Source organism: Apodemus sylvaticus, chromosome 9, assembly GCF_947179515.1.
Source record: "Apodemus sylvaticus chromosome 9, mApoSyl1.1, whole genome shotgun sequence".
In the NCBI taxonomy this organism is placed as follows: Eukaryota; Metazoa; Chordata; class Mammalia; order Rodentia; family Muridae; genus Apodemus; species Apodemus sylvaticus.
The window spans coordinates 22,684,325-22,701,970 of NC_067480.1; the positions used below are offsets into that span (position 1 = coordinate 22,684,325).

At 46.8% G+C, this 17,646-nt stretch overlaps 1 protein-coding gene across 6 annotated transcripts in view; it reads right to left on the bottom strand.

The window, feature by feature from the left end:
* Window positions 1-6,925: 6,925 nt before the first annotated feature.
* Ube2f (ubiquitin conjugating enzyme E2 F (putative)) overlaps window positions 6,926-17,646 on the bottom strand; it is a 36,195-nt gene continuing 25,474 nt past the window's right edge. For 5 of the 6 annotated variants that reach the window (XM_052192236.1, XM_052192239.1, XM_052192235.1 and 2 more), the window contains 6 exons: window positions 17,350-17,417; window positions 16,223-16,293; window positions 14,385-14,442; window positions 13,159-13,191; window positions 10,763-10,825; window positions 6,926-8,168 (listed from right to left, as the gene is read on the bottom strand). In XM_052192236.1, coding sequence (XP_052048196.1) covers window positions 8,118-8,168; window positions 10,763-10,825; window positions 13,159-13,191; window positions 14,385-14,442; window positions 16,223-16,293; window positions 17,350-17,417 — 344 coding nt within the window. In that variant the 3' untranslated portion in view covers window positions 6,926-8,117. The remainder of the gene's footprint in view (window positions 8,169-10,762; window positions 10,826-13,158; window positions 13,192-14,384; window positions 14,443-16,222; window positions 16,294-17,349; window positions 17,418-17,646) is intronic. The other variant, XR_007979416.1, reaches the window with a different exon arrangement.

Consider the following 17,646-nt stretch of genomic DNA (forward strand, 5'->3'; position numbering starts at 1 on the left):
TTTTCACACACCGGACACAGGATGGGTTTCCACCTGATCTCTGTAACAGATTGACAGTCTTGTAATTCCTGATGTTACATCACACACTATAATGACACACATCATAACTTTCACCATATGACTTGTAAGTAGAAGCCAATTGAGTTCCAAACTCCTCCCAGATGCTGGTGTCCCATTCACTGAACTCAGCCAGCTGTTGTTGAGGCCATGTACTTGTGGAACTCTCTGCTCAACCAGGGCGTCATCACCATCCCCCTGGGCTGTCAGCCAACAAGAGGACCGGTGGCTTCGCTTGTTACGGCTAAGTTGGTGGGAGAAAAGTGCTGGGATGTGTGGGACTGTGGAGGGACACAGCAGCAGCGGAGCTCCAGGAAGGGTTGGCGGCTAGTGCTGTGCTTGCCCACCAGGGGGCGGTGACGGACTCAGCAGCAGCTGAGCTCCAGGAAGGGTTGGCGGCTAGTACCTGTAAGGTTGTCTTGTGGATCTTACAGGAGTGCGGGTAAAGCAAGTCCACCACAACGGCTGAGGGGGATGGGAGGGTTCAGTATGGGGGGCTAATGAGGGCTGCCTCTCCGCTACCTTCCAGAGCCAAGGACACAGGATGGGTTTCCACTTTAGATCTCTTGTCTCTTTAGGTGGTATTTGCAGTCCTCGGGGCATAAAACTTGTGGTCTTTTGATTATTTTTGTGGTAACAGCAATGGCACCGAGAGCTTTTCGCATGCAAAGGAAGCCCCAGTGTTTATCAAATCGACAACTACTCTGTTCTTTTTACATTGCTCTGGTGGGATTATTTTTCATTCTTTCACTCATTTAGTGATAGTGTACATGCCTGCTTGGTCAGTCTTGTGTTTTGCAACATGGGGGAAAATACCACTGTCCTTACTGAACTGATTCAAATCAAGAAAAAGTTTTGCATGTGGACTCATCCAGGGAATTACTAGATTTGCTGAGGAATGGCACATTCCTTTGGGAAGGAAGGCTTCAAAGAGCACCCTCCACATTCTGCCCTCTCTGGTGGCCGTAAAGGTGAGCTGCGTGGTACTGACACTGCTGTGGAGTTACCGCCAGTCTAAGTTAGAGATGCCGGGCCTCTGTTTTCACTGAGGTCTGTGGGATCCCCAGGATTGACACAGCCTTTGCTTTTTTTTTTCTTTTTTCTTTTGCCAGTTAATTTCTTGGCGAGTGGGCTCAGAAGCTCTTTGCCATCCAATACTATTGGGCACCTTTCAGGTGCTAGTTGGCTTATTTGGGAAAATGCCTCAACTGGATCCGGCAGGAGCAACTGCAGCTGTATGCACACCCGTTCAGGCTGTCATTCAGTGTATCTTCTTGAGTAGCTTTCAGAGGCTGCTGTGGGTATCGGGATACAGCACTGGTTAGGACCACCTTTTAATGATGTGTATCTCTCCATAGGAATGGGTACATGAGTACAATGTGTCCATGGAGTCCAGAGAAGGCCTCTGCATCCCCTGAAGCTGGACGTACAGAGGCTTTAAGCCACCTCGTGTGAGTGCTAGGAACCAAGGTTGGGTCTCCCAGAAGAGCAGTACGTGTTCTTAGCTCCAGAGTCATCTCTGCTTCTTAGTACCAACACGTCACCATTTTTGATGAAATTTTACTTGGATTTAGTTTCCTTTGTTTCCTCTGCTTTTTTTGTGGGTGGGGCGGGGTGGAAAAGGAATCCGCATCATAAAGAGCCGTCTCTAGCTCTGGTCATGCAGACACAGGCACACTTGAGAAGGATGGAAGGGAGGAGCCCTTCAGAGTGACCAGGTTTACTTCTGGCTTTCTATCAGGCAAACCTAAGCTTGCCCTCCCAGAACCAGAGGGTCTCACATACAGTGGGTTAAAGTGCTCTCCCACAGCTGGGCTTACCCCAGCTCTTTCCTTCTTTTTTAAATGAAAAATTTTGAGAATACACAAGTGGTGTATTTCCATAATCCCTTCCTCCCATGACCCTCCTGACCCCCTGTGCTCTTCTCTATGTTCATCATCACAGCCTGAGTATCAGGTGGGGTAACTTCTATGTAACCACCATCTATGATTTCTAAAGGCTCCATCATTCCCTGTGTTTGAAGAACTTCAATTTTAGTTAATTTTTGAGAGAGTCTCATTAGGTAGCCCTGACTGGCCTTGGACTCACAGAGATCTGTCTCATTCTGCCTCCTGAGTGTCGAGATGACAGGCGTATGCCACTGCAGCAGTATTGAAGGTTTTAGTCAATCTTTACAAACAGGTCAGTAATTCATCGTTTTACTTCATCTGAGCTGACTTTTCCCTTTTTTTCCAGAAACAAGGTTTTTCTGAATATAGCTTCACCAAGTGCTCTTTCAGCACTTAAATCCTTTTACAGGATAGTTTTGTAGGCATCCTGGTGCTTTGGGACAGAAGACTGCATGATTAGTGGCTTGTTGTGGCATAGTATGGGTATTTTATTACTACAAGTATTTAGAAGCTTTATTCTGGATGTGGCTTTTTAAAAACTACACCTTGTGTTTGAGCACTTGATTGCATCTGTACCACAGCACACGGGGCAGGTGACATCTTGGGAGAGGCTATTCTGTCCCAAGTCCCAGAGGGTCATCAGGCTTGGCATGAACCTTCACCTATTCAGCCATCTTGCCAATTTGGGCAGGGCCAGCATAGCCTTTAGGATTCATTTTTCCCCATCACTGAGCCAATAGTAGCCACCAACTTCTACCCAGTGGGCTCAACTGCAAGGCTTCTACTCCACATTATTTCTTTTCTAGCTTCAAAGATCTCAGGGACAGACAGGGCAGGAACAGCTAAGGTCAAATGACCAGGCTGGGCGTGTATTTTGTGCAGACTATCCTGTGTGGGCTCTGCTCTGAATTCCACAACCTAAGACTCATTTCCCTTGAAAGCAGGGAAGCTATGCCTGCCATGAGCCAGGATCTGGTGAGTCCCACCTAAGCGCATTGTCTGTCACATTGCTTGGTGAGGAGTCTGAAAACTGACTTGTGTGTGACATGGCCAGGTACTACTGGGTTGGCTTAGCGAGGAGGTCCTTCTGGTCTTTCCATGCTACTGAGTAGGCATACAGTTTTCTCTGCACCCTTCTGGGGGACTGTGTTGCCTTCTGCATGTTCCGGGTCTGATTTAACTCCATGTTACGGATCCCATCTGTATTGGCTGGTTCTCTGTGTCAGCTTGACACAAGCTAGTCATCAGAGGAGCCTCAGTTGAGGAAATGCCTCCATGAGATCCAGCTGTAAAGCATTTTCTAAATTAGTGATCAATGCAGGAGGCCCAGTCCATGGTGGGTGGTGCCATCCCTGGGCTAGTAGCCCTGGGTTCTTCCAGGCTAGTAAACAGTACCCCTCCGTGACTTCTACATTAACTGTCCCCAGGACCCTACTCTGTTTAAGTTCCTGTCCTGACTTCCTTCACTGATGAACAGCTGTATGAAAGTGCAAGCCAAATAACCCCTTTTTTTTGTTTTTTGGTCATAGTGTTAGGTGGAAGCAACAGAAACTCTAACTACAACCCCATCCCTTTTTTTTTTAAATGACTTTTATTTCACGTGCATTGGTGTGTTGTCTGCACATATTTATGAGTGTTGGGTCCCTGGAACTGAGTTACAATTGTGAGCTGCCATGTGGGTGCTGGGACTCAAACCCAATCTCTGGAAGAGCAGAGCTTTTAACCGCTGTGCCATCCCTGTCATGTGGCTTCTGGCATGGCGTGCCTTCCTGTTGCCTTTTGCTTTAGCCTGTTTTTCCCTGCCCCCCCCCCCTTTTTTTGGTCTGAGTCAGCATGTTATTTACTGGGGTGTCCTCCATTTTTTCAATCCTACACTTTATTTCCGTTCATGCTTAGAGGTAACTGAGCCTCCAGGATAAGATTTTTCTGTTATTCTTTTCCTAGGCTCCTTACTCAGGCAAAGCAAACTGCGTAGATGATGGAGACCAGCTCCTCATTGGTGGGCAGGTCCCTTCTGTCACTGCATGGCTGGCCAGGACACTCAGCTTCTGGGCAGTTCCTTGGGCAACCACCTCACTCCACATTCTCTCCTCTCAATGGTGAAGGGCCACACTATAGCCTACCCAGGTTATCTCAGATGACTCACTAGAGGTGACACCAGGTACTCCCAGAGGGACAGGAACACATGGAAGGCCATGTGACATTCCTATTGTTTCCTGATGGCTGGAGAAGATTGGGGATCTCACAGTGCCTAGCTACTTGTAAAAGCTGCCAGAGTATTGAAGAGTGGCTAGGCAGTACAGTAGGGATGCAGAAGTGAGAAAACTACAAAATGATAGACACCTAGACTGGCCAGTGCCCAGTGCCTAACTGTGGTATCAGCCTCAGCATCCGGCATATTGGCTTTTGGCCGCAGAAACTAAGTCACCATAACTCCTTTCTTCTCTGAGTGGCACCTGCGGCCAAGGCTCCCGTTTGAGTCTGTGCATGAAGCCCTGCTCATGGCAGCACTGCAGCACCCAGAAGGCCCTGCTGTGGCCAATGGTCTTTACAAGCTAAAAAACCTACAACATTTTTTTGGAAAAACTCTGGCTCAGAAAATTTGAGAATGAGAGCCAATGAGTCCAAAGCTGAGATGTGAGATAATTCAGTTCTTTATGCTACTCAACATGTACAAATACATTCTTAATTAAGGCCCCCACCATGTGCTTCAAAATACAATTCTTTCAGTAAGCATAGACAGGCAGCATGGCCTGCTGTATCATCCCCGCCCCCCTGCTGTTCAGTGCTTGATACAGGTTGTGATAGGGAAGGGGGTCACAGGCTTTATTCTTAGTTCTTCTTTGACAAAAATATGCCCAGCAATGTTACCGTACTCTAGCATTTTACTAAGCACATTGTACTTCATGAACAGTGAACTGTAGTGCTCAGAATCTTAGATGGAATATTTGTAAATAGCTGAAGGTGAGAACCACCTTGGGCCAGGCAATGACAAGTGCCTACTTAAGACTGTGGGTGCTGGCTTATAGCCTTTTTTGTTTTAAAAATTATTTTCTTATTAATGTGTGAGCGTGTGCCATACAGTATACATGCAGAGGTCAGCTGACAGGGGCCGGGAAGAGGGGAGAAGAGGATCAAACTCAGGGCTCCAGACTTGCGTACAAGCACCTTTTGTCACCCAACTGTCTTGCCAGTCCATTATTGGGTATTTTTAATCAAGAAAGAAACTTCTGCTGGGTTGATGGCAGAAACCCTGATGCTGGGGCTGGAGAGATACCTCTGTGATGGAGCGCACTGGCTGGCTCTCCCAGAGGTCTCTAGTTCAATTTCCAGCAACCACACTTATCTATAACGGGATCCAATTCCCTTTGCTGGCATGCAGGAGTACATGCAGACAGAGCACTCATATACATAAAATAAATAAAACAACCCTGATGGCCACAGGAACTCGTGACTTTTAAGGTCTAGTAGAGTATGAAGTTCAACTAAAGGTTAACCAGAACAGAACCCGGATCACAGACATCACAGGGGAGGAAATCGACACGTGTGGCTTTAGGTTGCTCAGTGAGCTTTCACTGCCGTGCACTTACAGACGTGGGTGTGGTTGGGGGTTGCACAGTGCTGTTCCCTGAGGAGAAGCTCCACAAAGCTTCTCTACAGTGCTGCTCTTGTGGGTACACACCTTGCTGTGTTCAGCAGGAAGGACAGGGTGTCTATGGGGTGCTCAGTGCTTGAACAGGACTAAAAGGGACCCTGCTCCCTGGGATCTGACTGCAAGCTCCCTAAACAGTGGGCATTATGACACCTGTCATCCTACCACTGAGGAGAATGAGGCAGAAGGCCAGCTTGGACCATGCAGCAACTAACAGAAACATTAGAAATGAGGGAGAGCAGGAGGAAAGAGGCACAACGGTGTGCAGCCAAGACCTGGACTCTACCTAATGGTATCCTTGCCTCAGTTCCTTAGAAAGACTACAGTCCTAACCTGCTGAGGTGGGTGTTTAAGGGACAATTAGAGATGCTACTCTCCTTCTGAGAGGCCCACCCTGCAAGTGTTTCCTTCTCTGAGCACTTGGGAACACACAACTTTCACCCAATCTGAGCAGCATCCTTCAAGGCAGAGCCAAGACCCAGGAAGTAGAGGTTGATAGCAGTGTGTTCAAGCTACCAAAAGCGTCCATGCCCCAGGCCAGACCGTACCAGTTTCCCATAGAGGGCTGGCCCAGCTTCCACACAATGTTGAGGATCATACTTCCTTGGCAGACTAGAAACTATCAGCTTGGCCGGAGTCACAAGAACTTATTAGAATGTTGTTTTGGCCAGGGTCGGGAAATCAACAAGCTGGCAGTCTAGAGGTCAGGGAAGCACCACTGCTCACTGTGACCGGTGAAGCTACGGGGCTGTGGAATGTGGAGAGTGATTTCTACTTAACAGAATGAGAGGGTATCCTCTTATTTGGAAATGTCATGTTATAAACTATCTGACCTCTAACAGAACGCTACTGTGTGGTACCCTGAGGTTAGCACCTTTCTCAGTGCAGGCAGGCTGCTCTCTGTCACTGTGTACCTGACAGGCACTAGTGTCATTTCTTCCACTGAAGCATTCTTGTAAGGAAGTCCTATCCATGATGCCAGCACTGCCAGGCAGGTACCTTGGTCAGCTGCTGGGCACCATGAGTGCCCAATGACACCAACCCTGGACGAGGGTTAAGTCACATTTTCCTTAGGCTCTGGGAGGAGGAGGCTGGGGCAAGTCCTAAGCCTAAACCACTGGAGTACTACCATTCACTTTGTTAGACGCCATCCTTCCTGCTCTGTTCCTCTAGGTATGTGGCTGCCAACAGAGGCCACCCTTGTGGCTAACTGGCACAATTCTGGATGCCAAATGGGAAGCAAAACTGACCTGCAAAGCACACTAAACCCAGAGGATGGCAGGCAGGAAGACTGGCAGTTAATTGTGAATGCCAGGAAGGCAGTGAGTAAAACCAGACACGCATTTATTTTGCATTAGATTTCACTGGTTTACATGTCTAAAGCCAGAATAAACCCACCTGTCTCTCCAGGGCTGACCCTGAAGTGTACTACCCCGACTATGGCGTATGCTGCAGCTGCTGCTGCTTGGCGGCCTGAAAAGGACTGTGAAATTCCCCCCGCTTGGAACCACTGGCAGATTGGAAGACAGTCACAGTGGAGTTTTGGCAGGGTCAGAGACTGGGCCGATTGCCCAGGCAGGACGGCAATGACAGAGTCATTAAGGAGCCCCTGGCTCATGCTATGACCATGGCAGAGTCACCTACCATCCTTGCTTACAGAGCCCCAGCCTGCTGTGTTTGGGCAGCACGTGAGAGAAGGCTTCCTGCCTTTGGTTTTGATCATCCAGGTGTAGGTTCTAAGGCTTTAAGACATCCGCATGTAGACCTGAAGGAAGAGCTCGTGTCTAGGAGCAAGATTCCTGCTGCATCTGGAGAAACTGAATTATGTGCCTAGCATGGTCTCTCTGCATTTCTCTTCAGTAGTTTCTTGACCCAATATCTTTGTGTTGCTCTATACAATGAATACAAAGTAAATAAGAATAGAAAAAATAATTAAAGCATCAAATTGTACAAATTACAAATCTGTTCCAAAATATACTTACATTAAATAAAATACGCATTTCAGTAAGATCTACAGTGAATGACTATGCATTCTGGGAAGCTTCACATCTAGGTAGGGCCAACATTCGTGGAAGAAGCTAAGAGAATGTGCATCCAATCACAGTTTATAGCGGGTTTCTTATTGCCAATCTGCCAGTCACACGGAACATGTCATTACATCACTTGTGCAGGACACCGATTGTTGGGGGAAAGGAAGCAAGCGCTATGTCCTCAGTGGTGAGTTCATCACAACTTCGGAGGGATTCCATCAGACAGCCTAGACAGTAGTTTCAGTAAACATGTTAAGGGAAGCAGACAACTCTCTCGAGGCCCAGACACACTTTTTCTTGCTGTATTATGTTGTTCGCCACCTATAGTGGGTAGTCAGGAGGGTCTTCTTCAAGACAGCATGGTCGCAGGACTGGGACAATCCCAAGGGGCTGACAGGGAGTATGAGGATGGGGAGGAGGGCTACCTCGAGCTGTTTCACATCAGAGACAACTGTGACAAAGTCCTCAGACCTGCGATCTCTCCTCTTATCATCTGGCATAGCGTTTGATATATTCATCCACTTTGTCCCGAAAATCCTCCTGTGGAGGGAGGGGACAGAGCAGAAAGAGAAAGAGAGAGCAAAGGGACACTTTAGGAACACAGCCAACCTCCAAAGTGAAAGACCCTATGGAGAGACCTGGCTTCCTGTCACCAATGGACCACCTCACCGTGACTCCAGTGCAAATTGCAGGAGACAGTTCAGTGTGTAGTGGGGAGGGGCACCGAACAAGTCTGAGCAGTGGAAATGCTAAGAGCAGCTTACCCCACCCCTCTTTTGCCAATAGGATCATCAAGTCTAGAAAAGCATGCTCATGGCCAATGCCAACACTCTTCTGCAAGGAATATGAGCCACTCAGCTACTCTGAAAGACCTTTGCCTCTAGATCCATCTTCCCAGGACCTGGCTGTCCACTTATAATGTGTTTACCTTTGCAGTCTATCCTCCCTGCACCCACCATACAGGAAGGAGGGGCAAGTGGGCCACAGAGCTTACAATCATCTCATGTCAAGAAAACAGTGTCTGCTTGGGTGCCTCAGATGGCAAAAGACAGCAGAACCCCTGAGACTCGCCCAGGTTAGTGAGTGGAAAAGCTTTCTCAGATTCTCTACAAGGTTGGGAGCCAAATCCCACAGGACTAACTAACTCTCCCAGCTTACTCTGACACTCGGCTACACCACTGTACCACGTACAGGCAGCAAAAGTTGTTCCCCAAGAAAGTTCAGAAGCATGGAGAGCTCCACCCACATCCTGCTCCCTACACAGTACTGAGTAGGATACAGGCAGGAACTTGGCACATCTTGACGGGCTAAACCCTTTCAAAAGTACGCCTTCCTACAGCTGTCTCTCTGCAGCGGGATCCCATTGTGGCCCTTCTGCTCCATGCTGAATCGGCACAGCTGTCCCTTCAAGGCCCAGCATATTCTCAGATCACACACTATGAGAAGGTGAGGGACTTGCCCTCAGCCTGAGCAGTGATCTGACTATAAATGACTGCTGTGCACAGGGCACTGTGCAAAGGTTCCCACATTGGCCATTCAGTCAAAATACAGGGTGGCTAGGAAGGGTTTTGCAGAAATCCAAAATGTCTTCTAGATTACTTCGATTTTCCAGAGCTGGGCAATACTGTGAGCTCACCAGGAACTACCACAAAGTCTTAGAATATGAAATGGAGAGTCCATCCTACTCACATTGTTACCTCAGGACAAAGATTTCTATTCCACTTTGGCCCCTAATGTACTGTTCATTTCCAGTGAATCCAGTATCAGGCCCATAGGAGGCCTCTGACTGCAGCTCCTGCTGCTTCTAAAATACTGTAGACTGAAGACCACCACAGACACTCAGGCTCGAGTCCCTGGGTTTGTCCTTTATGGCTGTGCAAACAGGATGAGTTTCTTAGCCACATACTGAGGCTGAGCAACCTGAGTCACCTCCGCCCAGGTCACCAGAGACCCTTTATGCAAAGTCATTCCAGGTGCATCTCCCTCAGTACTCTGTCCTGTCCCTTCCCTAAGGTTCTGATGTTCCATTTATGGACCCACATGCTGCTTGAACACAGGCCCCAGAGTGCAGCCACAGTGCACTGTGATGGCAACTCTTATAGCTTGGTACACTTCCACTGGTTCCTTTGATTTATAGGCTTTTTCTCAGAAGCACCTCATACCCATCTGAAGTAGGTAAGACAGAAAATGTTTAATGTATAAAACAGCTCTAGCTGGGCAGTAGTGGCACACACCTTTAATCCCAGCATTTGGGAGGCAAAGGCAGGCAGATTTCTGAGTTCGAGGCCAGCCTGGTCTAGAGTGAGTTCCAGGACAGCCAAGGCTATACAGAGAAACCCTGTCTCGAAAAACCAAAAACCAAACCAAAACAAAAACAAAAAAAACCCCAAAACAAAACAAAGCTCTGTCCCCTACATGTGCAAAATGATGGCCAGAATCAAACCCTCAGAAGGTACATCAGAAAAAAAAATTAAAAAATCAATCTTCTGAGAACTGCTCAAAAATAAGAGCAAACTATTCAAAGCAAGCACACTCTGTAATACTTGATCTGCCTACAAGTTTCCTAGGCAGTGTATACAGGCTCAGGGGTTGTGCCCCATTGAGCCTCAAAGATAAATCATCAGCCCACAAATTAAGGACACATAGTATCTCTGTTCCAGTAATCTGCCTGTAGGACCACATCAAATACCAGTGCTTAAGGATGTAGATGTGACTACTGTAGGGAGACCCTGAGAGATCAGAGAAAACAGCCCAGGAGTGAAGATATGGACTGATCAGAGAGAAAAAGAAAGACTCAGAGTAAAACGTGGCCTGATGTCACTCATTTTCCGTCTCTACCTCTAAACCACTGTGATGGGATTTTGCGGTTTTGCTTTGCAGTGCTAGACAAGTACTCTATCACAAAGCTATGTCCCCAGCCCTCCCTTATTGCTAATGAAGTCATCAAATTTTATTATGGTTTTACCTGTAATAAAAGCCACGTTCACTATGAGCAAACCACAACACATTTACTGTAACGTCATATATAGAAATTGCCTTAACTGGCTGCCTGGCACCCACCACTGAAGTCCCACTCACCAGCTGAGAGACTCCAACTACCTTTTACCTGATATGTCTACCTAGAAACAGCTCACCTTGTCCCGCAAATGATGTTCTGCAGCTTCAATATTCAGTGGATCATCAAAATTCAAAAGATCCTTAAAAAGAGAGCAACTCATGAGTGTGGAAAGAGTCTGCTCTACCCTGTAGCCAAGTTTCCTTACAAAGTCTCAGCACACCAGTGACGGGCAGAGCAACCTGAGAGCTCCAAGCTCTCCATGTCCCTCACTACAGAGAGCTGAGCAAGGGTGGCTTTCACAATGGTGAAGGAAGGCTGAGTAAAAGGTAAGTGTGTCTTTACACCTGACTATCCCTACCCTGGGGAACTGGAGAGAATAGCAATCACAGTAACTTGAAGCTATCTGATAACTAGTGAATGACAATCATTCTCTTAAAAATATTTATCTTTATTTTCTGAGTGTTTTACTTGCAAGTATGTAGATGTACTCTTGCGTGTGTGTGTGTGTGTGTGTGTGTGTGTGTGTGTGCACGCCAGAAAAAGAAACTCAAGTTACAGGAAGTTGTGAGTTGCAATGGGGTGCTGGAAATAGAACCTGGGTCCTCTAGAAACGCAGCCAGTGCTTTTAACCATGGAGTCATCTCTCTGACCTTGAGTCACCATTCTTTGGGGGGGTGGGGTGGGGCAGTTGAGACAGGATCTCTCTGTGTAGTCCTGGTTCTCCTGGAACTCACTCTGTAGACCAGGCTGGCTTCAAATTTAAAAGTTCTGCCTGCCTCTACATCCCAAGTGCTGGGATTGAGGGTGTGTGCCAGCACTGGCAGCTAGAGCAACCACTGTGTTGTTGTTGTTTGTTGCTGGAGACAGGGTTTCTCACTGGGACCAGGAACTCACTAATTAGGCTAGGCTAGTGACCAGTGCGATTCCAGCACTGGAGTGATCCATCTCCAGTGCTGGAATCACAGGCACAAACCTATGCCCAGCTTCTTAATATCAGTTCTTGAAATGACCTTGGGTCCTCATGCTTGTACAGCAAGCGCTTTACTGATTCAGCTCTCTCCAGCTCTACTGCTTTCTTTCTTGCAGTATTTGTTATCATGCATTTTGACAATGACTGCATGCATATACATACATGGTTACAGTATAATGTTTAGGAAGTGGTAGGTTTTGGGGATTTAACTTAAGATTACATCAGGCTAGGCCCCCTCTCTGCTACACCATCTAACTGGCTCTTCAATTCTTTTACTTTGAGAGACAGAGTATCTCTGTAGCCCTGACAAGCCTGGAACTCACTCTCTACACCAGGCTGGTCTCAAACTCTGAGATCCATCTGCTTCTGTAGCCCAAGTGCTGGAACTAAGCCTACCACACCCAGCTACATTTCCTTTTAAAAGCATTCATTTCTCTAATTTCCTGTCTCCTCAGTGTACACAAAGTTTCTCTTTTGACTTTGCCTGGGTGATTTTATTCTTTTCTGACTTTCCTTCAGATGTCAGATTTCTTCAAACATTCAAAGGGAACAGTATTTGGTGTCCCCAGACTCAGGGAAGCAGTCTCTTTCCACCTCTCCATGTACACCCAGACTCAGCACAGAGGCCACAGCTGACCTGCCCAGTCCTTGTGAAAATCAGCCCAGATATACTATTCATATAGTGAATTACTGCTTCTCAAAGGACATCTGAAAAGGTCTTGTTGCAGAGACTACCATATTCCTCTGCAGTACTGTGTTCCTAATGAGAAAAACATAGATAGCTGTGAATGTTAATTCCAGCACACAGGAAATTGACCAGGAGGAATAGCATGAGTCCATGGATTCCCTGGGCTACATAGTGGGCTAAGGCCTAAGGAAAGGGACCCTGGTTCAATTCCCAGCATCCACACGGTGGCTCACAACCTCCTATAACCTCAGCCCCATGGCCTTTTCTGGCCGTGGTGAACATCAGCTACATATGTAGTACACAGACTCGGATATAGGCAAAGCACCCACAGATAATAAATCTATTTAAATAGACAGTGAAGCCCAGCTGCTGGGAAGATTGTGAATAAGACTCAGCCTCCAGGATTACAAACACCGTTATCTCACCAGAAAAGCCATCTGAGTGGTGGAGTTAGTGACTTCACAGGAATCAGGGAGAACCTGAAATGCCGGTGAATATTGGCTTCTCTGGAGGCATATGCTGCCCGGAATATCACAACACTGGGTGGGGCCTCACAGATTAGTAGCAGTTCTGCTTTTTGTTTTGCTGAACATTTAAAAACAAGCATGTTGTGCTCCACAAGCCAGGAGGAGCAGGTATGCTCTAGAACCTCCAAATGTCTCTAAAGCCCCCTAGGCTGAGCAGCAGTGCAACATTTGATCATAAAGAATGGAAAAGAAGGCTAGCTTCTAAGACCCCATGGTCTTTAAGGCTGTGTTTCCAATCAGCAGCCAGAAAATCAAGAGGGTGGTGGGTAGGCGGTTAATATACTTACAGTAAATAAAGAGTTTAATCCCCAAACAACATCCTGAAAAAAGAAAGAGAACAATTCTCAGGCTCCAATCCACTAAAAGTCTTTCAAACATGTAAACAAGAAATGTGCATCGTAGGCTATCAAAAATATGCATCACACCGTTTTTCTCAAGACAAATAAATGGACTTTCAAGCTTAACTTTTAACCAACTTCCTGTCTTCCCTGCTCAATCAGATGCAGGGACCACCAGCCATGGTCCACACGTGCATGCTCGACCTGTAGCCACACAGACTAGACTCAAAACAAAGCCTGTTGTTTTGTGACATTACTACCTTTTGGGATTCACAGATAAATTACTCCATTACATCTTTTTAACCTTCTCTAGTTACTTTAAGAATTAAGGTAGACTCACATTTCTAAGATCATTAATTCCCACTAGTGAAAACCATTGTTTCACTGCTCACAGATCGGACTCTCAGATGGGAGCCATGATGCTCCCAAACCCCTCCTCTACCTGATTCTTCACTCCATACTCTTGTTCCTTTATGCTGATTCTCAGGGACGGATGTCCCACCTATTTGTCCTGTCACAGCTGACCTGGTGTGAGCTAGAGGGGAAGATGAGCATTAAGCCTGAAGGAAGGAAGTAGACATTTGAGCCCCAAGCAGCAGAGAGAGGCTGCAGAGGAAATGACAGCCATGCCAGACACTTGTAGGAGCAGTGCCCTGAGTGGAGACCTGAGGACACTGCCTTCTAGGTGGTGGGACAAGCTGGCAGAGCTAAATCCTGAGGAAAGGACACAGGGAAAGGCTGGGCAGAAGGCTGGGTGGTTCATGTGCCAGAGAGCTCAGCTGGAGAGCAATGGAGCATAACTACATGGGCCTGCAGATTCTGACATCGACTCTTCTCTCCGATGGTGACTATTCGGCAATAATCTACCTATCGTCACTTCACAGACCTTCAGAAAGTAACTATACACACTGCAGCTCTTCCACACACCCAGAAAGGCTCAAGACAGCCCTGTTGAATGAGTTAAGACAGAGAGGCTTTTTCCTGGGCTTCTGAAACCTACAGTTTGACTCTTGAGTGACGTGGTGCTGGTCAACAAAGACGCCATCCCTATTAGAACTGGCTAAGCAATACTGGGTGGAGCAGACTCAGAAGGCAAGGGGCAGGCAGAGGAGGAGCAAGGGTGTGCTTCTGAAGGGAGGCTGATTTCCTGAGAAGTGCTGGAGGAAAGCTCTCACCTTTAACGTCCTAGTGGGAGCCCAGCCAGTGCCATCAATTGAATGTTCTCTTAGTAAACTGGAAGAGAGAAACACATGTTAACGAGGAGCTGTAGCTCTCTGCAGGCCTCTATTCACAATAAAGGAGTAAATTCCATCTCTGGAACCTGTTTCTTCTTGCTGTCCAGTCTTCTCTTCTGTCCTCCTGAAACAATCCTCATCTTCAAAGTTGTATTTCAGTTACAATGTCCATTGTTTTGTTTATTGACTATGTATAGACTATTAATTCTTCACATGGAATTCCTAAGCAAAGGTAAATCTTTTTTTTTTTTTTTTTGAGACAGGGACTTACCTGGAACTTGCTATATATTCCAACCTAGCTCAAACTTGTGTCAATTCTCTTGTATCTGTCTCAAGTGCTTGTATCACAGGCGTGTGTCATCATACCCACCAGAAAAGTATTATTAAAACAGCATGCACAAGTGTTGTCTGAAAGCCAGGAAATAGTGAAGTGATAGCAACAAAAATTATAGAAGGAACGACTGAGGATTAGAGCCTATAATTCATGTGTCAGGCATAATTCAAAACACGCTTCCCTTAACCGGAGGAACTGCTTTCTCTATGAAAGAAGGATGCATCTGCCCAAAGTCTGTCACTATCTGCGGCTGCCGCCCACCCCAATGCCCCTCCCTCACGGTGCTCCTGCGTGTTTCCTGGTTGCCAGTGTGGCTGAGCACCACACAGGCTGGCTGGTTAGTGGTGTCCTCCTGTGCCCACACTCCTGCGTGCAGGATCAGTGCCCAGCTTTTTCAAAATGAGTGACTATTTACATACAATGACAGCAAACAGTCCAGGGATCCTCTCTTTCAATTTTGTGTGTATGGTTTGTTACTTGTTGTTATGATGTGCTTGTTTTGTTTTGATACAGGGTCTCACTATGGTGCCATAGCTGGCCTAGAACTCAGAGAGCCTCTTGCTCCACTAAAGTGCTGAGATTAAAAAGCACACACCACCATGCCTGACAGTATTTTAAGGTTTTGGCATGGGTTGATGGCACTGACTGAATTTCTCAGACAAAAAAAGAGTGGAGAGAGGCATCCAGGTGCAACTCATCTTCCTCACAAAGTCACTAATGCTTACTAAGGAAACTGCAGAAGCAGAGGACCCCTAAGAGCAGCCTCAGGTCCCAACACATTACAGTGAACACGAGGCAGTGTCTTGATAGCCTGTCCGAGTCTTACTGTTAGAGAGGATCTGCATCAAATGCGCTTGGCAGAGACTGGCCACCCATCACTAACATCCTTATAGCACTAGACAGTGGGGACAGGGCAAACAGAAAAACAAAGGTCAAATGCTCTGGTCACTGTGAAAGAACCCCCCATTTTCTTCTCTAGCTCTTTTCCTTGGAGAGCAGTAACCTTCCAGGGAGAGCTGAACTGCTAGGCCTTGACCTGTGCCACTGCCAAGGCAGGACACAATCTACAGCTGATGAGACACAGGGAACCTGCCTGTTCTGAAAGGGACAGTATGCAAAGTAGCCTCAGTGCAGGTATCTGAGATGCTGAGGTCAGGCTCCTGTAGTTTTTCCTCCTGGGTTTTCCTTCCCCCAGACCTACCCGTGTGTTAGCTAACATCAGTGGTGAACTGGGACTGTGGTTGCTCACTAAAGGAGGTGGAGGCAGAGAGCACCAACTGCACAGTGAGGACTACCAGGGCCCTGGCAACAGAGGATGTGTTCCAAAAGTAGTTGCGTCAGTTTGGCACAGGAATTTCTGAATTGTAGCCAAACAAGATCTCCTTACAAGAATGAATTTGAAGAGGTTCACACATGCACAGGCAGAAGGGAGGAAGAGACTCACCTTAGACATATTTCCCCTGTTTCTGTGATGTTGGGGTGCCAGATTTTAGTCAAGCATTTCACCTTGGGAGGCTGCAAGAGAGAGAGAGAAAGAGGTGGAGGGAGTCACAGAGCTCCCCAGTCCCTATTTGCAATGTGTGGTCTTTCTACACACCCAATGAATCATCAAGCACATGGTCTGGAACTAGACCACAGAACTATGGAACTTGAGAACAGAATAGCAGGTGGCAGTGTATACTCCCATAAATACTTGCAACAGATATAGATATAGATAGACAGACAGACCCACGCACACACACGGCCATAGACACAGACACACGCACCACCTCCCAGTCTGAAACTCCAACCTGGAGTCCAAATTGCTATACCCAAATCCCAGATCCATAGCTGACCATTACTGCTCCATACAGAACCACCTTGGCCAGATGTGTTTGCAGACACTAGTACCAAACAGTCTCCAAGACCAGGTTTAGTCTACTTTATTCTTTCATTTATTAACGTGTGTATGTGCACATGCAGTGCTGGATTCCTCAGAAGTAGAGTTACATTCCACAACTTAGACCATAGTCCCACATGGCTCTGCCATGCTGCAAAGGTGGTGTTCTCCCCTTCTCTACGCACTCCCTATAAATCTACTTCCTACCGTTGACCCACCTGCCTAGCTACTTGCCATTTTTATCACTTCAACTTTCTACCATCACCTTACTTCCCTACTGATCTAGTCTCAAAAGCAAAAGCCATGTGACAGCCTCTAGTATAAGTAGTATGTATTATGGTCTTTAAGGAACTAACATATAGGTATAGATTGTTAAATCATTGGCCCCTGGAATTCTGGTATTATACCATAAATAAAATTCAGTCTTAAAAACATGACTCCTCATTTTAAAAAATTTACATGAAATATACATCTGCACAGTGAGTACCTGCCAGACAAATGAGTTTCTGTACTGTAATTCTCATACTGGTGCAAATGCCACAAGAGAAACACAAACAGGCTTGCGTGGGAAGCATGGCTCCCAAGGCAGTGTCCTCCATGTCTCTCTCTATGTCTTGCCCCAGGGGTGTGTGTGTGTGTGTGTGTGTGTGTGTGTGTGTGTTGGGAGATGGGAAGGTTTACAGGCTACTCACCACCATGTTGTAGGCATCAGGAACTTCAGTTTCAAACTGAAATTTTCCACCCTGGTAGTAACCCTCATCTATTAAAAACACAAAACAAAACAAAAAAATCTTTAAATAAAAAAAAAAAAAGGAAACAAAAGCAAACATGGAGTTAGGATACGGCAAACCCAGAATGAAGAGGTTAACACTAGGATCAGAGTCCCCAGGGTCCTTCAGCAAAGCTGCGAAGTGCAGAGCCTGGTCCTGCCACCATCACCACCTGCTCCAGGGCAAAGGTGCCCTCAGAGAAAAAGGGCAGGGCATCCT